This window comes from Saccostrea cucullata, unplaced genomic scaffold (genome assembly GCF_032062105.1).
Source record: "Saccostrea cucullata isolate Sc308-1 unplaced genomic scaffold, CSIRO_AGI_Scuc_v1 ctg991, whole genome shotgun sequence".
In the NCBI taxonomy this organism is placed as follows: Eukaryota; Metazoa; Mollusca; class Bivalvia; order Ostreida; family Ostreidae; genus Saccostrea; species Saccostrea cuccullata.
This window is the reverse complement of record NW_026933842.1, coordinates 474,347-494,836: the sequence shown is the minus strand read 5'-3', so window position 1 is coordinate 494,836 and position 20,490 is coordinate 474,347. Positions and strand designations below refer to the sequence as shown.

The 20,490-nt window shown below is 32.5% G+C and overlaps 5 protein-coding genes across 8 annotated transcripts; 3 read left to right on the top strand and 2 right to left on the bottom strand.

Annotated features, from left to right (window-relative positions):
- Positions 1-902: 902 nt before the first annotated feature.
- Positions 903-6,240, bottom strand: LOC134239460 (uncharacterized). Its single transcript, XM_062721641.1, has 8 exons — positions 6,164-6,240; positions 4,511-5,104; positions 4,030-4,106; positions 3,362-3,478; positions 2,868-3,061; positions 2,449-2,537; positions 2,144-2,293; positions 903-1,274 (listed from the first exon to the last, which is right to left on the bottom strand). The coding sequence occupies exons 2-8, from the start codon at positions 5,099-5,101 to the stop codon at positions 1,071-1,073; spliced, it is 1,422 nt and encodes a 473-aa protein (XP_062577625.1). The 5' UTR covers positions 5,102-5,104; positions 6,164-6,240; the 3' UTR covers positions 903-1,070.
- On the top strand, positions 3,513-12,593 carry LOC134239461 (uncharacterized). 2 transcript variants are annotated; one of them, XM_062721643.1, is made up of 10 exons: positions 3,513-3,642; positions 6,439-6,472; positions 6,624-6,713; positions 6,951-7,058; positions 7,896-8,382; positions 9,187-9,298; positions 10,472-10,628; positions 11,247-11,381; positions 11,534-11,584; positions 12,472-12,593. In XM_062721643.1, exons 3-10 carry the CDS (start codon positions 6,683-6,685, stop codon positions 12,537-12,539), a joined length of 1,149 nt encoding a protein of 382 aa, XP_062577627.1. In that variant the 5' UTR covers positions 3,513-3,642; positions 6,439-6,472; positions 6,624-6,682; the 3' UTR covers positions 12,540-12,593. The 2 variants fall into 2 exon arrangements, with proteins under 2 accessions (XP_062577627.1, XP_062577626.1); XM_062721642.1 differs by lacking the exon at positions 3,513-3,642 and having other exon boundaries at positions 6,414-6,472.
- A 770-nt stretch (positions 12,594-13,363) lies between these two features.
- On the top strand, positions 13,364-15,642 carry LOC134239463 (UDP-N-acetylglucosamine transferase subunit ALG13 homolog). 2 transcript variants are annotated; one of them, XM_062721645.1, is made up of 4 exons: positions 13,364-13,511; positions 14,085-14,244; positions 14,740-14,878; positions 15,515-15,642. In XM_062721645.1, the coding sequence occupies exons 1-4, from the start codon at positions 13,365-13,367 to the stop codon at positions 15,639-15,641; spliced, it is 573 nt and encodes a 190-aa protein (XP_062577629.1). In that variant the 5' UTR covers position 13,364; the 3' UTR covers position 15,642. The 2 variants fall into 2 exon arrangements, with proteins under 2 accessions (XP_062577629.1, XP_062577630.1); XM_062721646.1 differs by having other exon boundaries at positions 15,488-15,642.
- A 234-nt stretch (positions 15,643-15,876) lies between these two features.
- LOC134239462 (uncharacterized) lies at positions 15,877-16,754 on the top strand. The gene has a single exon (XM_062721644.1). It carries the CDS (start codon positions 15,923-15,925, stop codon positions 16,733-16,735), a length of 813 nt encoding a protein of 270 aa, XP_062577628.1. The 5' UTR covers positions 15,877-15,922; the 3' UTR covers positions 16,736-16,754.
- A 1,512-nt stretch (positions 16,755-18,266) lies between these two features.
- On the bottom strand, positions 18,267-20,176 carry LOC134239485 (perlucin-like). Of its 2 annotated transcripts, none has more exons than XM_062721668.1 (5): positions 20,118-20,176; positions 19,933-20,033; positions 19,633-19,732; positions 19,102-19,333; positions 18,267-18,357 (listed from the first exon to the last, which is right to left on the bottom strand). In XM_062721668.1, exons 1-5 carry the CDS (start codon positions 20,164-20,166, stop codon positions 18,324-18,326), a joined length of 516 nt encoding a protein of 171 aa, XP_062577652.1. In that variant the 5' UTR covers positions 20,167-20,176; the 3' UTR covers positions 18,267-18,323. The 2 variants fall into 2 exon arrangements, with proteins under 2 accessions (XP_062577652.1, XP_062577653.1); XM_062721669.1 differs by having other exon boundaries at positions 19,102-19,321.
- Between the last annotated feature and the right edge of the window lie 314 nt (positions 20,177-20,490).

Here is a 20,490-nt window from a genome sequence, read left to right as displayed (position 1 = left end):
TCTAGTCATGTTCCATTCCTGGTCAGATCATACTGAATTAACATTCAAGCAGAAGAAAATTTCTTAGATTTTTCAATTTCATGACGATGATCATTTGCGTAATAATTTGATGCATAAATGCCAAATTATCATGCAAGCCACTCATTTGATCTTATCATGAAATAAAAAAAAATTAGACAATTATTCCTTAAATACATGTACCAGTCTGAACAGCAAAGCAACAACTTTACAACCGGTTGTTATGCATTATACCTTAAAGCATTTAGCAATATGAGCTGCATTTTTGAAAATTTTATTTCTGTTAAAATGTGTTATTATGAAAAATTTGTATATACATTTAACCTATATATACAATTAGATGAAAATAAATCAACAACTTTAGATGAACTGATTGTCATACATTATACCTTAAAGCAATATGGCTGCATTTTTGAAAATATTATTTTGCTGTTAAAATGTGGTATTGTGATAAAATTTGTATGTAACTTAAATCTTTCTGATCAATGAGACTAAAATAAAGCAGAAGAAAAACTTCTATATACAAACTAATAACCAGATTTATATAAGAAATGATTATTGTACAGGACGACAATAATGTGACACAGCATAATTTCTTAAACAAAACTATCAATTTAAAATGGGGCAAAATTAAGTGCAGAAGGGCGAAAATACATAACCCTGTACATAGTTCTTCCATCGCAAATATGAACAACAGAAGTTTATAAACATTACTTTTTTTAGGTCATTGAAAAGTTATTTACAATTTTGCAACAAAAAATTCTGACATCAAAGTTGCAGCTCATATTGCTTTAAAATATAAACTGGTCAAAATACTACAACTGCATTGTTATGTCAAGGATTTTATTTTTTCCTTTCTCCACTGAAAAATGTGTGTTATTGTAATTCAATGGTGCTTTACAAACCTGCTGACCATGATCAAGATAAATCTCAAATTTAAATCAACTTTAAACTTGTATTGCACATGTACATATATCAAGCACACATTTGACAGCATTTTGACACTTAAATTTTATGCCACGCACTTGAAAATCTCTGTGAATGCTTAACTATTAATCGTTCTCTAGTAATGAAGCTGGTATAATTTTTTTCACTTTATCCTGCGTTGTGATAACTTTTTCCTGTTTTCCTTCACCATTCTCTGTCTTTTTCTGTAATTTTTCCTGTCTTCCTGGTTTGGTTTTCCCTTTTATGTCTTTTTCCCACTGTTTTCTATACATAGTGTAAAGTCTCATTGTTGCTTGAGCATCTTGTACCTAAAATAATACCAGGACAAAATAAAATAGAAATCATGTATGCACATTTTTGTCATCTAATGTCCACATAATCAACAAACAATAAAATTGTATATTCTGCTAAAACGACTCACATATATATATGGTGCTTTTAAAAAACGAAAAATGTATTTGCAATATTTGGCAAGTGAAATGTGTTTTCTAAGCCTACCCATGTGAGATTATAATCCCCTCACATCAGAGTTTGTGTTTGTGTGTGTTTTATCTTGCTCTTATGTAAAACAGAATAGAGGTTATTTGCATTGGGATCTATGTCAAATGATAGATAAGCTCTTTTTATTTCAAAACTTTTCTCTTGTGCAAAACATACACTGAGGTAATTTGCATTGGGATTTCATAATGTTGAATGCTGTCTTTGATGACAGAAAAGTTCATTTTATATTTAAACTTGTCAATGAAAAGAAGGAGTCTTTTTGCTGTGGGCCTTTTATTTAAATTTGTATACTCTGTAATCTAATGTGCATGAAAAATTTTATCAATTTATTGACATAGGCCTCGTTTATTTTTTTAACTTATAATACATATTTTTAAAATCTAAATTTACAATTTTAACTTGAAATAAAAATTACCAGATACTTAAACAGCTGTTTCATATTTGTGCATTTTACTAGAGAAAAATGTTAATGGTAAATTACATGTAACGATAAAATTTTATGATAAAAATGATGATTTTAATCTATGGTATTAAAAATGATTATCATATATTTTTCAATGTCCCCTGAATGCCACCTTTCAAAAAGAAATTGTAACAAATATGAAAGGCAAAAACAGAAACATGCAGTAACAGTGAGGCTACTAAAAAGAATGATTCACATAAAGTTCATACTCACAGAGCTGTGTTCCCCCTCCTGTACACTGACCCCTAAGACCCGGGCTGACAGATTCTTCAGGGAGGGCGTTCTCCCGTTATACAACTGACGGAAGTATTTATAGCGAGACGTGTCCCGAGTTTGTTTCTTGGGATGACTTATGTAGAGTACCTGCAATCCAGCAAAATAAGTGTTATCATTTTCACAGAATTTTTAATGCAGTAAATAAAATAATTTTGTTAATGCAATTTTTTTTAATGATGCAATGTATGCTTTCAATTCTCTCTTTTCTCAATTTACAAATCATTTTGATTTGAATCAATAACCTGTAAATCATGGTGAATGGCATGTCCAACCAGTAGTCTCCCCTTAATCATGCTGCTGATGTCCTTTTGGACAACAGGAAATTCTTTGCCTGAAGAACAAAGAATAATTTTATTATCATGGTAGGCATGCACTTCATATCAAAATATACATATACAAGTTTATACGTATACTCTACGGTCTACTTCAGCAAGAGAATAATCTAATAAATAGAAGAATTAGATGTATGTGAATTATTAATATTTTTACTGATATAAATCACTTAATACATTTTTTTTTTTTACCCAAATAAATAAACATTTTAATTTTCTTTCTGTAACATTTTTTGTTAATCAAATGTTAATGCTTTATGTGAATGAACATATATGTAATTTAACATTTAATAATGATTATTTATGCTATTATTTCATTTCCCCCTCACCTTTCTCTAGGTCCTGTTTCCGGATGCCGCTGACCTTCGTCCGGTAGTCCACCACGTCTTCCATGGGTTTGACGAATTCGTCGTACACACAGTGACCGTGCTGATTCACGATGGACACTCGGGCCAGCATGCTCTCTCTTCCGTCCCGCCCCACCCCCACCATTTCACAGTCCATAGCCAAAATCTTTGTCAAACTTTAATATAATAAAAATTATTTTGAATTTAAGAAAGATATCTAATAGCACATTTATACTTGCTGCTCATACTGTTACCTGGGCAGTATTATACATAATTATACTAATTTAAGCAACAATCAACAAAACTGGCATACTCAGTTATTGAAATGGTCTTACATATTATTTAAGTTCTTGTTAAAACACATATTAACACTGTTTCTGAATAAGTGAAACAAAATGAAAGCTTCTGTATAAAGCACCATTTAAAAAGATAGCAATCATTTTTAGCTAGAGTAATTAAATGACTTAGCAACATACCCTCCATACGAACCCGTCTTGACTAGGGGATTATAGGTAGGCGTACACTTTTCTGGTACTGCAGTTTTGCGATCCAGTAAAATCTCATCCACATCATCAAACCAAATCTCTGGTTCCCTATAAAAGAAAAAAACAAGTTACAGTTTACATTATATCAATGCAGAATGGGATTTCAAAGATGTTGGAGGATTCTCACAAGTGATCGACACTGTGTAGTATTCAATCAGGTCTGGATCTATTAACTTGTAAACCACATGACATAAAGAGATCAACAACTCATTGTGAGTACACTTATTTCATTGACTACTGTAAATCACTTTTTATCCAGGAGAACTTAATTTTTGCGTAACTACGCGAGACAATGCGTTCGCGAAAATTTAATTCTCGCGTATAAAAGTATTCCTTATGATTATATAGAGGAATAACAACTATTCGTGAAAATTTTGTCTCGCTTACAAAGAGTCAATGACAATCTCACGAAAATAAGGTGTCGCGAAAATTTAGTGATCTACAGTATTTTGACCAGAGGTGTTTTTCATTACCAATTCCTGATGAATGGTCAAACCTGGTAACCAAATTAAATCTACTTCAAATTTCATTTTTAAGAAGTACTGGTCATCTGTTTATGTCTGAATTTATTATTATTTTTTAAAATTGTGTATACTTACTTCTCTTCATCTTCAGTTTCTCTCTTCTTGGTATTTACATGTTTATTTTTCTTTTGGTTTTTATTGAGTCCTAGATCCTGAAAATAATTAATAAAGAGGCCAGTAAATATACATGTATATGTTAAAAAAAACTAAGGAAATAAAATCACAATTATAAATTCATCTGCACAAAAATAAAAATATTTTTAATTATTAAATGTATTTCTTGTTTGAAAAGAGGAACATTCATATTTCCTCCAAATGGAGTTTTATGAAGAGACTTACTTTTACATTTGACAGCTGACTTCTACATTATAGTAACTGAAGTTGGTCTCTGTTTAAAAAGCAGAAGTTGGTCGTCGTTTGTAGAAGTAGGTCTCTTCATAAAACTCAAATTCAAGTGAATTTGTGATGTTTATCAAGCATTAACATATCTAGGGTCACTTTGAATCTCTCTATTTAACTTTTATTTATCACTGCAATTTAAAATCATATTCAGTACCTGTTGAAGTTTTTTCCAGTTTGATGAAATTTCTACACTGTTCACAGGAACATCCACTGGGGCATCACCAGTTTCTTGTTTATTCTGCTTTTCTGTATGGCCTTTCACCTTGGCATTTTTAACCTTAGTTTTCTTTGCTTTAAACCTTTGCCATTTATTTAATTTTTTGCCTGTTTTCTTTCCTGTGTAACTGTTTTCTTTGCTTCCAGAATTCTCACTATTTGTTGGTTTGCTAGCATTGTCCTTTAATTTGTCAACTTTGTCTAGATTGACAATCCTTTCCTTATCTGCTTTCTGTTTTAATGGTGACCTTGCTTTGGAATGTCCTTTGTCATTTTGTTTTGCCTGTACAGTGTTTATGCTTGGATTACCAGACTTACTTTTTCCTTGTGTAACTTTTTCTTTGCACAACTTCTCATTTTTATTTGATTCATTGTCACCTGGCTTTATTTTCTTTCTTTTCTTATCCCTGTTTTTTCTCTGCCCCTTGTCTTTTACATCTCTGCTTTGTTGACAACTTGAAATGGTCTTTATTTTCTTTGAAACACTGACATTTACATCTCCTTCTTGGACAGTTCTTTTCCTCTTCATATTCTAAAATCAGAAGTAGTTTCAGAAAATGTGAAATATGGTTTTACTTTACTTTTATATTCACTTTTACTAAACGGTCAAAAAATGATGTTGAAATTCAATTGGGTCCCCGGGAGGGCTCGCTTATTTTTATGCATATACTACAAAAAATAACCAATATGAAAAATAATTTTTCATCGAAAAAGATTTTCCATCAGATTAATTGGGCAAACTGGTAACTATTGGCTTGAACCATCTGGAAAAGAAAACAACCCATACATGTACTGCAAACTGTTATAGACCTTCAAACACATGTTATACCCTAATACCATCTTTATTTATTCCCCCCTTCCCCGTCACACCTAACAGGCTGGGGCGAATATGTAGATTAGCCAAATGCAGTATAATCGTTTTGCTTTGAACATATGTGTTGAACTTTTTGATTTTTTGTGTATACATGATCCTTTTAAGGTCAAGATCTAGTAAATGAAAGGTGCCTACAGATCTATCAAATTTGAGAAATAAATTCCTATATTGATGCTTTACAACTTTAGCTTGGTCAAATTAGGTGTTTCGGGGCATAATATGTAGGTAAACAAGATTAAAAACTGTATTTTAAACTGTCATTTTCAATGAAAAATTAAGAAAACCAGTAATGAATATGGGAGATTTTTCATAATCGGACAGATGAAATCTATCCAGATTGCCTACAGTCTCTCAGAAAACAGTAATTAGTATGTTCGTGGCCTCTTCTTTAAATCAATATTAAATCTAATATAGGTATCCGTTTTACTTTTCCTATGATTTCAAATTGAATGTCATGAAAATACCCTTTTTTCTATATAATTCTGCTAAAGCCGTAAAGTACGGGAAAAAGAAAGTTGAAACTGATTATGACGTCATAATGGAACTAGCACCAAAAAATTAGTCTAAAGTTATTTACTAGATCTTGACCTTAACAAAGGAATGGCTTCGTTATTGTTGTTCTTGTATAGTTGTGCATTTTCTTATCTAAGACTTATAGTCTACTGGGCTTATGTTAGAAGAAATATGCAGAATCTGCACTAAAATTCATATTTTTACCTAGAATTTCTCAAGAAACACGTTTTCTTCCTATCTCTCTTTTCACCGGAAAATAACAAAGGTATACTAAATGGAAAACCAAAATTCAATAACGGATTTTCTTGATTAAAAAATGAATGTAATTCTTTTGCTCGGACCTGTTGAAATAAACTTTCTTAAAATAAATGAAGTAATTTTCAGTTGATGTTCTTTTTATTTTCATTTTTAATTTGGTAAAACTTAAATATTTTTCCGGAAATCAAAATATACACTTCTCCACTTTTCATTTACCGTAGTGATATGGTGTTCCTGTGTTGAGTGGAAAAAGAGGTAAGGGCACGTGTATACACTTTTATTTTATAATATGCCTTTAGTTCACTCACATTTGGGTTATTTTTGTTCAGATTTATAATTTTTTGTTGTTTATGTTTTGTTTTACATGTTTAGCATTTAATGTTTCTCATTTCTTAGCTTAACAAAGATATTTTGGTGACCCCAGACCCCCAGATTCGATTCATCATTCAGAGATAAAAACTGTACATGCAACTTTCAAATCAAGCAGTGTTATCAGGTGAATGTTGTTGGATCTGTAAATTAAAAAAAATCATATTTGTATGTGTGCATAAATCTCAAGGTCTCTACTGATTGCGAAATTAAGAGCAGGATGCAAATGGAATACCCAACTCTTCAGCACGTCAGTTTACCCAATTTGGCCAAATGGACAAGAAAGAGAAAAGAAACTCCAAAAATAACTTATTTTGCACCTCATAAGTTATTAATCTGTCCAGTTTTGTTTTTTTTTTTCTAGAGAATGAGGATGTTATTACCAGTGATATTCTGAGAATTGCTGGAAAGATATCAAGAAAAATAGAGAGAAAACAAAGAAAATACAACAGCAAAACAACAAATGACATAGGTGAGCAATATGCAAATTAATTTTTAAAAATTCCATATAATGAAGTGGCTCAATTGATCCTTGTCGTACAGGCCAGGCCGGGTCCTATGAATTGAAGGTAAGTTGGGGATATCAAATTCGTTATTAAAACAGTACTTGTATCATATTAAAGAAAATTTGGAGTTTGCAGAAATATTTACTGAAAAAAAAATCTTGACAGTTTAATAATGAGTATTGAAATAACCAATCTAATTCCAAGTTGGAATTTTTACTTGAATTATGGGAGAAATTCAGGCTTCATCATGTTCATTGCATTGGGAACAGGGTCATTAAATTGGCTTTGATTCTTATTTCAAAGTTTAATCATTACTGTATACATGGAAATTTTCGCTACGTTTCATTTTCGCCCCTTTTGCCCCCTTCATGTTTTGGCCAATTTAGAACAGTGCAAATTCAAAGAAAACAGTATAATTTCTTAAACAGAACCACCGAAGCTAGAGCAAATTTAAAACTGGGCAAAATTGGTCACAGGTGCAGAAGCCTAAGAAGGGCAAAAATAACCCTGTATACAGTATGTGGCGGTCAGATGAGTCAGATTGCCGATGGCCAGATATCTCAATTAGAAGAGCAACTGACTGGAGGTTCGGGGGGGCTGGGTTTGAATCCCAGTCTGGTCTCCTCACTCATTTCGATTAAAAGACAAGATTTTGCTTGCAGATTTTTTGTGAATAAGCTGAACAGCATTGACCATTTATAGGTCTACATATTTATATATAAACCCAGTTGAGGTGTTGATGATATGTTTTTACCATTAGAATATTGTTTACATTAAATTTGCTCATTTTATATTCATGGTAGATGATGTAAAAACACAAAATTCAGCAAAAACAGCTTGTCTTGAGTCTCCTGATTCTGGAATGTCATCTAGCAAGAAAAGAAAATCAAAGCAGGACAAGAAATCTGTAGAAATGCCACCCTCAAGGAAAGAGGACAATATCTCTCTTTCACAGATAGAAGAGCTGGAAGAGGTTACTTCTCCAAAAAAGAGGAAAAAGCATAAACATCCAGAGAGTGAATCTGTGACAGATATAAATGGAGCATATAGTTCTGACACCAGTCATGTGTTCTCTCCAAAGAAGAGAAAAAAGACAGAAAGTGACAGTAGGGACAGTTCTGTGTCCAGTAAGAAGAAAAGGAAAAAAGATGATATGTGTAACTCTAGAGATAATAGAGATGATGTCAACAAAGATTCTAGATTAGTGAGTTCTGGTGATCATGATTCTGAGGAAAGTGAAGGAGAGCCCACACAACAGATGCAGGCAGCAGCACAGCTCCACAAATTTAGGTAAACACTATGCATTTGTTGAAGTTAAACAAAACTTTTCAAATTCCAGTTGTGGTGTATCTTAGCTGCAGAACTGTAGCTCTCTGAAAAAAAATTGACAGACTGGAGAGCTACAGTGCCACCCATTGAAAAAACTGTATATTTATTGATAACAAAAAATTTGCGCTTGGTTCTGGATTAATTCTTCCAAATTCTTGCCTTCATTGCAAAAAAGCTAACTTTACAAAAATTCCTTACTTTTCTATCAAATACTCTCATAGTTGACATCTGCACGAAGCGCGTTAGACCGAATTATCTTGCAAACAAACGTGGCAGTGTAAATGGACGAAATTTTCGGTTATCTCAGTTTGAGGGCCTAGAGGGTTATTAAAAACAATTACAGGGAATGATTTGTTGTGGAATCAGTGAAAGAATATGTAAGGATCATACGGTTAATATCATTTTGATGTGACAGTTTGAAAAACATGGAGAAATGAACCGAGAAACAGCGCACGTTTTTGTGCGCAATAAATATACAGTTTTTTCAATGGGTGGCTTTGTAGCTCAACGGTCTATCAATTTTTTTCGGAGAGCTACAGCTCTGCAGCTAGCTAGCCAAGGATGACCATCTGCTCCACTCCTCTTTTCACTCTTATGGAAAGACAAGCACTGAACATTTCACTGGCAAGATTTTACTTGTTAAACTGCTTGCTACTTGAGAATTAACTTATGCCCACAGGCGATAATAGCTGATGCAGCTGTACATTGTAACATGTATATACATGTATTAGAACATATTTATTTTACACTGGAATTATTTCTTAGGTTTCAGAGGAAGGGCTTTCAACAGGTGGATGTGTCTACCACAGGTGATCCAGTTCTGTCAGAGAATCTAACAAAGAATAAAGAATTCTGGTTAATCAAGGCTCCCTGTGATGTAAGAAAGTAAATTTTACTTATTTCTGATTTGTGTTTTTACTTTAAAATCAAAGTTTTAACGGCCTTTTCTGTATGATTCTGTTGGTAAAGATTGTGTATTCTTTTTTTTTTTTCTACTTCCTAGACGCCAACTTTGAAGCCTCATATCTCACTCATTTCTCAATTGATTTCTCTCAAATTTTCAGAGGTACTAGAAGTTACTGAACTCAATCAGAATGCTGTCGAAAATTTCAAAAAGCCACTTCCGGTTTTGAGTTATTTCCCTTTAAACGAAAATTTATAGGCTTTCGTTTCCAGACAAAGGCTCAGAGACGGTTTAAGTTGGAGCAGAAATTCTACTGATTTTAGATAATAAAAGGATTGAAGTTGTGCACATCGGTTTTTGTTTTTCGATTTCTCTAATCAAAATGGCGCTATATAGGGGTAAAAAATTAGAACGCTTCAAAGAGCCAAAAATTACTCATATTTTGCTTTTTATTTTCTAAACTAAAAATATTTTGTTAAAATATATAGAACATAATTTGTGCACAATTAAAAGATCTTTCAAATGATATCTCGGAAAAAGGGCTGGCCCCTAAATTTAAGGACCAAGAGGGGCCAAAAGTTTTTCCTTTATATCTCAATAGGTATTGAGAATTTGTAATATGTCAAAAAAGCAAAGTTGTTCAAAATGTCAAGCTCAATCTATTGAAGTCGTCAAAGTACGTCCGGCGACGCCACTTCCGGTCAAACCGGAAGTAGTCGGAAAACACATATTTTGCCATTCTTGACAAGTTTTTGAGTAACATCTGTCACTGGGAGCATAAAAATTAATTTTCCATCCGTCGTCGTCACTTCCGGTCAAACCGGAAGAGCAAAAAATGGCTGATTTTTGGATTCAATAACATAGATTTAGAGGATTTAAACAATTATAGGACGCTTTTACTCATTTTTGTGAAAATGAAAGTTACTTCCGGTCAAACAGGACGGAAGACCTTCTCGTTGCTTTGCAACGAGCTTTGCTCTAGTTTCTGATTTGTGTTTTTACTTTAAAATCAAAGTTTTATTTCGTTTTCAGTGTATGTTTTTATTTCCTTTTAAGTAATTTTCTAAATGTGTGTATGCATTTTTTCTACAGCTTTTATTCAAGTGTAAGGCATACATTTTATTATTATATTTTTTTGTATTACAGTTTGACATAGCATCTTTAAACAAGAATAAAGTTTCCTTATCTGATGGAGTTATGGAACTTGACTTACCTGATCAGAAATGTGATGTTGTTGTTTCCCATCAGCCTTCTGAGTTATGTCCCTTGATCAGGAGCCAGTCCACAGGATGTTTGCAGCAAGGTCAGTTCACATAAACAAAGATGTACCAATGTATACCAGTCTTTGATAAAAATAAAATCAAGTGCAAGTAAGATCAGTAGAATCTGTATACCTGCAGTAACGTGTGATATGACAGACATAAAGAGATGCTCAGAGGAGGGTATAATGAAACATGCAGTGTTTAAATATTCAAGATACTGCATCTAGCTTTAATTGTTACATTTCAAATGAAACAAAACTTTTACACACTGAACTTATTAACCTTGTAAAGACCCAGTTAAATTCAGTAGCTCTAGGTGTACAGTCATCAACAATATGATGTATTACAGTATAAAATCCACTACCGGTATAGGGTACTAAATTGATATGCATATTTTTGCCACAGAGATGTTTAACATTGTGAGCACTTGAAAATTAGCATTTCTAAAATTCTTAACTCTATCACAAACTAGACAGTAATGTTTGTTTACTGTTGAAAGGGCTTCTGGTATATTTCATATGTGTAAATAAAATTTAGACCATCCAATGTTTTTCGTGTTAAAAATATTAGAATACACACTGTACTTATTTCAAAATGCTTGCCTGATATTTTGCTAGTTAACCATGATGATGTGCTTGTATTATTGGTTTTATTTACAGGGGGGAGTTTTGGGGGTCAGCTTCAGATTATTGGCAGTATAGATGTCCCTCCTGTGCCCCCAATACAGACACCTCCTAGAAAAGAACATACCATTCCAGAATGCCTCAAACAGAGATATGTGCCTTTTGGAGCAGGTATGTTCAGGATATTATGGAATATAAAAAATTGAACATAAATGGAATTTTTGAAATCTTGTTTGTGTAAAAATTTCCATTGTGTCATAAATTTGTTATTATTTTATCAACAAAAGTTGATTTTTATATCTTATCTATCTCTGCCATTTCAGATATCCCTGTCAAAACTTTCCCATCAAAGAAGAAAAAGAAACATAAGAAAGGTACAGTAAAACTCGCTTAGTATGAACACAGATATAGAGAAGTTATCTTGACTCCCCAGCTATATGGATTAAATGAATTCCTTATTAGGATATGATGAATTATGGATATAGCGAAGTAATTTCATAGGTCCCAGTGACTTCGTTATAACTGAGTTTTACTGTAGATAAAATATGCCCATTTTGTTATTTTTCTTTTCATTTTTAATATAATTTGTAAACGACAATTAATTACCCCTCACTTGAAAAATGGGAGGGTATATAGTTATCAGTATGTCATTGTGTCCATCTGTCTGTATGTCCATCCATCCGTCTGTCTGTTACGCTTTTTATTCTCCTTTGAGAAGTGGACAGGCTTTTGACTACATTAAGGCTTCTCTAAAGAGAATATAACACTTTTGGGTACCCATCTCTTATCCGCACCTCCACCTATACCACTAAATAAAATCTAATGAAACTTTCACAGTGCTATTGTGCACCTATTTTTTTTTAAATCGGACACATACATCAGATTTCCCATAGCAATTTTGAAGCATGGACACTGCCATTCCCTCTGTTATTGTATATTGAAGGGTACCCATCTCTTATCTGCAGCTACTCCTATACTACTGATCAAAATTTAATACTTTCACAGATTCTTTATTTACATAATCATGATAATGCCACTTTGCATCTCCCATTCTTTTTAACGTGACACTTATTTTGGTCTCCTAGAGCAAAACATGGACTTTGCCATTATAATCATAGAGAAGGTGGGGTATCACTTTAATAGTGAGCTCAGTGCTGACAGTACCTCTAGTTTAAAAAATACTAATAAGAATGCAGGGAAACAGTTTATTTGGTACATTTCAAAATATGTTTCTATATATATTTTTTTAATATAATTGCAGATCGTAAAGAAGAAACTCCTGAAGAAGATCACAAGAAACAAAAGAAAAAGAAGAGAAAGAAGAGCTGAAATTCGTTTATGTTACTGTATATACAAGATATAATAAAAAATGTTATATTGTTATGGTGTTTTGTTAAGCCCAGTTTTTATCTCATTTCAACAGATCTCTTCAAAGACAAATATACTTTTAAGATTAACAGTTCAATTATTGTATTAAAGATATTTAGGAGGAATGCTACACTGGAATATTACTTATCAGAACTTTAATTTGAAAAATTCAATCAATATGATAAATATCAAGCCTTTGATCTGGTCACATAGTTTGCTACTCTAGAGGTGTCTCCTCCTCTTAGGTCTCTCTCTCCCTCCTCTGTCTCTTTCATTTTTTTGTGGGAGATGTAGTGTGAAGAAGGGGTATGATCATAATAAGATTTATCCCACATGGAATATGATTTTAAGTGAAAAAGCAATATAATTTTGAATATGATATTGAGTTTTTTCATGGCATTAAATTTTGTGTTTTCTTCACAACCAATGTGCAATTAGTAGCATGTTGCTAAATTCAATATCCAACTGTTGATTGAGAGGGTATAATAATTTGTTCTAGAATAAACACAACAAATCTCAAATGAGCTCCCTGTTTAGTACATGTATATTTATAAGCATATTAGTGCTGTAGTAGGGAGTGTCCATAACAAGATGTTTTTACTCTGAAAAAAAAAAACCCAGTCTGATATCCCCCTCCTTCGACCAGTCACTACCAGAAAAAAATTCTGTAGACAGACATAACAAGGTTATTTCTGTTCAAGTTCACCATTAAAACTTGATGATTTATTTATGATTTTTATTGTGGGCGCGTTTTCCATGTCTTCCATCCATTTCACGAATAAGTTTATGTATGACTTGTCTTGTTCCGACGTTGCCCTTTTCGGGAGAATGTCGAGAGAGCGAAAACCGGGAGGGAGATCAGTATTTATCACCGTAGGCACAACAGAGTTTGAAAAACTGACCAACGCTGTTTGTAGTTCAACCGTTCTTTCTGTAAGCACAATAAATTTCATATTGATTAATAGCAATTTTGTCTGTGTCCAAATGTTTTATGTCATCTCGAATTTCCTCAGTTATCTGATTGTGTAATTTTACCATTATGATTGCCTTAAAACGGTTTAGTTTCATTAAAACGCTCTTAAATAAAAAAAAAAACAACAACACATGCCTTACTTGGTTCTGTTACTGAATTTTTTCATTGTTGGCAATTTTGAAGGATAAAAGTTTAAGATATAAACAAGGTAGTGTTAGAAAAGCAGATATTTTGTTAGGCTATTGTCATAGGCACTCCCCATCTTAATTGTTAAAAAAATATATATCTACTTTACTGTTTTGTTTATAGTATACTAGATATATATTTTTTTAACAATTAAGATGGGGAGTGTGTTTATAGTATAGTAGATATATTTTTTTAACAATTAAGATGGGGAGTGCCTTTGGCTATTGTAGGAGACTATAAATTGCCATTGTACACATGTAAAACTAAATGACATACTTTTGTTTGTTTAAAAGAAGATCCACTCAGTAGAAAAGGAAACATTAAGCAAAATTCTTTAAATTTTTCAGACTCTCCTGAACTTGGGTTACAGAAAAGTCACAGTTCAAATAGGCCGCGGTAAGGAGCCTACCATAGACAGAGTACCAGGTATAGAAGTCGAGATTTTTAAGCTAAAGCCCAATATCACTGAAGACATCAATCAGGCAGACTTAGTCATCAGTCATGCTGGTAAGTAGTGACTGTTTATATCATGTATACAGGATAGGTATAATTAGTTAAAGCAATATGAGCTGCATGTTTGACATCGGAAAATTTTATTGCAAATTTGTGATTAACTAATATCATGACAGAAAAATAAATCATTTATAAACTTATGTTGTTCATATTCGCGATGGAAAATTTTTTATTAGCTTTAAATGATTTTGATTTTGAGCTCTTTAAAGTTTGATTTTATGTAGTATCTGAATGTACATCATGTACACATACAATGTTTGTAGATGCATATCAGTTTTAGGTAAATAAATTAATGACATTTAATACATTGTCTAGACTGATTTGCAACAATTTGTTACATGTAATTAAAACTTTCTCTGTCAAACCAGTGACATTTAAACTGTTAACACATCTGCATACCCATATGTTAAAAATTATTTGACAATTATCAGATATATAAAACTTGGGAAATAATTTATATATTATGACTTTTCTTTGAATGATGAACAGGAGCTGGAAGTTGCTTAGAAACTCTGGCAGCAAATAAACCCCTTCTTGTAGTGATCAATGATGATTTGATGAATAACCATCAACTAGAGCTTGCTTATCAACTCAACAAAGACAAACATTTGTATTACTGCACAACAAGGTGGGTATCCATTGCTTAACCTCTAGAGATTATAACATCAAATACAGATTATCTTCAAATTCCTTGAATATTTACAATCTATGCTGTTCAGGGTTGAAAAATTTTGACATATATACTCAATATTTTTCTACATTCTAAATTTCTTAGTGGGGATTTTAAGCTTGAATTTATGAAACAGGAGAATGACCTCAAGTTCTGTACATTTGGCTTGTGTTAAACAGATTGAATATACCTTTTTGTCGCTAAATTTTCAAACACATAATCGATGTCAGGTTGCCAAAACGCTGTGGTATTATGGAATGACAAATACCTTGTTGTTAAATTAAGTTTTTTTGTAATCAAATTTTTCTGTAAAATTGAAAAAAATTTACTGGCAAATGCCAAATCTCAACAAATCTAATAACAAATACTGAGAGACAGCGTTATGGGTAAACAGGTCACTGTTGTACATTTGGATTGTGTTGGATGTATACCTGTTTCTAAATAATTTTCAAATTTTTCTTCTCTGATATAATTTTCTTCTCTGATACAAAAGTATTTTCTGTATATGTCATTGGTGGAGAAAAAAAAATTGTGTGCTCTATTGAATTTTCTTTCTGTTTTTCCTAGAATGTACATTTGATCTGGTTTTTTTAGCACCTTAGTGGAGACACTTTCCTCTGCAGATTTTTCTGTATTAAAACCCTTTCCACCTGGCCAACCCAAGAAGTTTGGGGAATTCCTTGACAATTTATTTGGCTTAAGTGAACAGAAAGAATCCTGAGGTAGGTTGTCAATATTAAATTCGGAAAAAATAAGTTTTTAATGTTTTCAGAATCCTGTTACACCTAAGGTCTTTACCGATCGTCTGTTCTGTATGCTTGTAATTTTCCAAAAAAAAAATAAATAAATAAATTAAAGTGAACTTCACATGTATAAAGTGTCATCAGAGATAAAATATTCCATTTCATATTGCACCATCACCTTTGTAAAAATATTTTTATTTTCATTTCAGAAAGAAAAGCATATATTCTGATTTCCTGTGTTTCTCTTGGTGGTGTAAATATGTTGTTAAGGGAACTTTATGTTGGGAAAAGAAGTGTAATTTCTTCATGGAGTGTCATAAATAGACTTATTAGAAACATTCACCAAAATGCAGCTGTAAAAGATACCCAAAGTGAACTTTTCAAACAGAAATGTAACCAAAGAATGTATTCTCAAAACATTCCAAGGACTCTTTCTGTGTCCACTGAGAGTCCAAGAAGATCTTTCACAACAAATGTCATGTTAACTTCTAACAAGCAAGAAGTGCATGATAATGAAGAACGTGCATCTCATCAACATGGTAATTCAGCTGGTAAAGGAAATCTGGTTTCTACTGATAAACAGGAGAAAACAGTGGGACGTCCTAAACCAGAGTTCAAATGTTTCTACTTCTTCCCACCAATAAATATCATAAGACTGGTACAAAGATTCCAACTGCTGGTGTGTGCAACTCTGCTCCCTAGTTGTATCTATCACATATACACTGTTCCTTCACCCTCAATTCTTATGACGGGCTTTGTTGCTGCCAATGTACTTTTCATGCCAGCTGTTCTCTACGTGATGCCGAGAATTATCGGAAGTTTGTCGGCAGGTGGGGTGGGGGAGGTGGTGGACACCCTCAAAGTCTCCAGGTTATCTTTCTTCGGAAATAGAAAGGACACTTATTATAAAATAGAACATGTTAAACCTTTGTCCGAGGTCAGGCATGCTAATCTTGTGTATGCAAAGTTTGAATTGTACAACAGGAAAGATAAGCTATATTTGTTTAACTCATGGGCTGAGGTCCTTGATAAAGAAATGTTTGAAATTATAATGGGGAGACTTAAAGAATAAATTGTGATTTACTCCATGATAGATGTGTATTTTGTATGAATATAGTGCAGTGGCATTAATATAATTACACATATATACTGTATGCTTACTTAAAAAGCGGGCTTCATATTTTAGCAGGTTCGGTGCAGAAAATGATGAGCTAATATTTATGAATACCTCTTAGAATTCATTTATATATTCAATATACTGCACTAAGATGTGTAGTGCTAATGCATGATTATGCCAACAAGTCCATGCCTGGTGATTGTGCTAAATTTTGAATACGCCTATTTATGTACACAAAACTATACATACAGTATATTGACATTTTTTGTATGCCATTTTGAAGTATAATCTGGTAAAGAAGGATTGAAACCATCAGCTTTGATCATGTTGAATGCATTGACAAGATAAAAAGGGTTACCCCATCATAAATTTTAAATTAATTCTGTTTATTTTATAATAAAAGTTAATGGTACATTAGAGAAATATTTTCTATTTCCGATTTGAAAAATAGAAAATCAAGTTATTCCCCTTTTCAATATGGGATCAAAAGTAGCGGTGCCCTTTGAATGACGTCATTTCCTTGAAAATATGACGAGCCCGTATAAATCGAGGTACCCCTAATGCAGTAGGTGTTCGCAGGAAAAAAAAAATCCACTGTTAACATCCAAGTTGAGGCATCTAGAAATGAGTGAAAATTTATCGAAGGATTTTAAAGATTCATACAATTAATTCACATTGTAAAAGTCCACCTCTTCAGGACAAAAAATATAATAAAAAAATATGTATATTATACTGAAGAAATCTTGCAAATGTCAATATTGTCATGCTTAACTCTAAATAGGCAAGCATTCAGAAGATAGACTTAGTACATATACCTATCGCACACCTCTATTCCAACTCCGCAAATAATACTAGTATTTATTTAAATTTATATAATTACCGGCCGCCATTTATTTAAAAAGTTTTATAATTCAAATAGAATATTTTAATGTAAATTAAAAACAAATAATCATCAAATTTATAATAATGGGTTAGATGTTAACATCTTTATTTACAGTATAACATTAATATTTTTTATTTGTCATTTGATGCTTTATTTTCAAAATTAATCAATCTATTATCACAGAATATAGGAGATTTTTCTTTTTACACATCAACCTATGCCACATCTCACACCAAAAGAAGAAGAAATGTAGTGGCGGATCTAGAGGGAGTTGGGGGTTTTATCCTCCTATAGTTGTTACGTTTTATTTAATGTGTAACTTTCTCTAATTCTGAAATGAAGAATTACACCAATCCTAATACAATGTACATGTATTATGTACTGAAAAAAATCCTGGGATGTCGCATTCAAATGTTTAATGTCACAGGGATATATTAATTAACAGATAAATATAAGAATTCAGTTTCTAATTTATTATATGAAAGAATTAATTAATTGTTTGCGGCAACGCTTGCGTCAATATGTTTCTTGTTTATACCTTTTAACAACTTTATAATACGAGTTAGATTTAACATCTTTATTTACAGTATAACATTAATATTTTTTATTTGTCATTTGATGCTTTATTTAATCAATCTGATACACGTGTAGAACTTCACATCAACCTATGACCGGAGATCCTCCTTCGCCAATTCTGAAATGAAGAATTACACCAATCCTAATACAGTTTCATTTTTAAGCAACTTGCATTAATTTCAGGATTTTGTTTGAGTAGGAAGTCATTATTCATACCCCTAACTCAGGACACTCGGTGAAAATAAATAAACGGATTGATTAAAATGTTAAAGATACAGAATACTGGGAGTATTTGATTTTAAAAATCATATTAAGATCATGGACAAGAATTTTTGTGAATTGAAAAGACTCCTATAGGCTTGTTCCCTTGCTCTGAGTAAGGGGAGGGAAAAGGAAGATCTGGCAATATACTAAAGAACAAAGAAAACAAAGTACAGAATGATCAACTGCATACCCTGCTCCCTGGAAGCTTGATGTATTACCCACTCCCTTATTTTTAAACTTATTTCTCTCCTGTTGTTCTCTTAACGCTCCCTTGCCTAAAGGACGAGCTCGAGAGAGTAAGAGACCTTTTTTTATTAATCCATTGAAATGTACCGTTTTGCAATTTACCTCATATCCTGACAGTTGCGCTCCAGGTAAAGTGGTACCAGCCTCTTAACGGCAAGCTTTATGTTTCTTGTTTTTTTTTCAGAAATAGTCTATTGTGTTAGCAACCAATGAGGAATAAGGAGAAACTATCAATCAAACGACTTGCGGTTAAGAGGCGTGTACTATTTACCTCGAGCGTAGCTGTCAAAATAAAGGTTGTGACGTAAAACTGTACACTTCACTGGAATTAATAATATAACAGCATACGTACGGCACTTCACAAATGAAGTTGGCTTTCTTAGAGCAGTCGTCATCGTTCCAGTGGGTAGACTGAGCGGTGTGGCCTACAATGATCTCCATACAGTCCTCATTGGACGAACTGTCACTAGGGTTACCCGGCGACCAATCAGTGAATCCCACTTTCTCCATCGTCGGTATCCATATCCAATGGCCTTCCACAAACTCATCCGTTCCTCCAATCCAGAAGTCCTCTAAATGGGTCTCTAAGAGGTTATCATGAAATTTTCTCCACGGATTTTTGGTGATTGGTATTCAGGATATGTACATGATTTCGCGGAAAATAATTTTAAAATGCATGTACAGTATTATAATATATATTTGGCTCATTTATTTTTTAATTGAGCATTTCCAACGGCTACATTTATTAAACTGGGCATGAAAGTCAAACAAGATATATGACATTGTGTAGAATCAAAGAATCGATATCATTTTGTCGGATAAACGAGTCCAGAGTTGAATAAATTATTAAGTTTTTATATAAACCTAACTTCCAAATACCTACTGTTTTCATGCATCATAAGTAGCTCCTGATATATGAAATTGTTTTCAGATTGAGTTTCGATAGCAACAAGATCCCCTCCCTGAAATCTTTTGCAGAAGGACTAAAATACAATATTTTGATTTTCAAAACACATTGAATTTCATATTTATTCAAATTTTTAACACTTCCTCAATTTCTTGTACTTTCTATATAGTATGATACCATCACATACTTAATTATTACTTAATTAACATGATGCATCCTTTGTAATTATACTGAATATACAGATGTATATGAATTGTTAAGTTATCGTTATATTACCCCCGCCTCAATCCAGTCTGCGGCTAAATGAGAGGAAAAGAAATAGCACGACGGTCCATATTGGAAAAATCCCTCGGGGCAAAAGTCCTGAGTTACACACACTGTGAAGCAGAAATAATTTTTTTGAAATTACATTGTCAGATGGTAAGTTCCTGTCCATGTCAGGAATAAATAAAAGATAAAACCTTTTATAAGAACAATTAACCATGGTAGTCCATAAATTTGTCGTAACATTTTGACCTTTTCATAATCTTTATCTATTCTTATGTACTACAGCTAGTTGTAGTGTAATATGGAAGTACGTAGGGGAACTAAAATTGGAATTAGGATTCTGTGTCGAATCAGTATTCTAATGCATTTAAAAAATTAACTTACTACAGCGAAGGGGTATACCGATTGAAAAAAGTAATTGTGAGTGTAATTAATTACATTTTTGAAAGTAATTTTTAATCAAGTATACTTTCGTTGACAAGTAATTTGAATGTAACTATTCAAATGCATGTACATTTCAAAAAATCATGTACATGTACATGTATTTTCAGTTACTTAAATTGTCAA

Coding starts and splice junctions, on each gene's coding strand:
- LOC134239460 (XM_062721641.1), bottom strand. CDS start 5,101: ATGAAGAGGAAAAGAACTGTCCAAGAAGGAGATGTAAATGTCAGTGTT. Junction 3,479..4,029: donor GAAACTGAAGATGAAGAGAA/GTAAGTATACAC, acceptor TTTCTTTTATAG/GGAACCAGAGATTTGGTTTG. Junction 3,062..3,361: donor AAGACGGGTTCGTATGGAGG/GTATGTTGCTAA, acceptor ATTATATTAAAG/TTTGACAAAGATTTTGGCTA.
- LOC134239461 (XM_062721643.1), top strand. CDS start 6,683: ATGCAACTTTCAAATCAAGCAGTGTTATCAG. Junction 6,714..6,950: donor AAATCAAGCAGTGTTATCAG/GTGAATGTTGTT, acceptor TTTTTTTTCTAG/AGAATGAGGATGTTATTACC. Junction 9,299..10,471: donor TAATCAAGGCTCCCTGTGAT/GTAAGAAAGTAA, acceptor TTTGTATTACAG/TTTGACATAGCATCTTTAAA.
- LOC134239463 (XM_062721645.1), top strand. CDS start 13,365: ATGTATGACTTGTCTTGTTCCGACGTTGCCCTTTTCGGGAGAATGTCG. Junction 13,512..14,084: donor GTAGTTCAACCGTTCTTTCT/GTAAGCACAATA, acceptor TAAATTTTTCAG/ACTCTCCTGAACTTGGGTTA. Junction 14,879..15,514: donor TTGTATTACTGCACAACAAG/GTGGGTATCCAT, acceptor TGGTTTTTTTAG/CACCTTAGTGGAGACACTTT.
- LOC134239462 (XM_062721644.1), top strand. CDS start 15,923: ATGTTGTTAAGGGAACTTTATGTTGGGAAAAGAAGTGTAATTTCTTCA.
- LOC134239485 (XM_062721668.1), bottom strand. CDS start 20,166: ATGTTACGACAAATTTATGGACTACCATGGTTAATTGTTCTTATAAAA. Junction 19,733..19,932: donor CAGACTGGATTGAGGCGGGG/GTAATATAACGA, acceptor ATTGTATTTTAG/TCCTTCTGCAAAAGATTTCA. Junction 18,358..19,101: donor AACTTCATTTGTGAAGTGCC/GTACGTATGCTG, acceptor TCTTCATTTCAG/AATTGGCGAAGGAGGATCTC.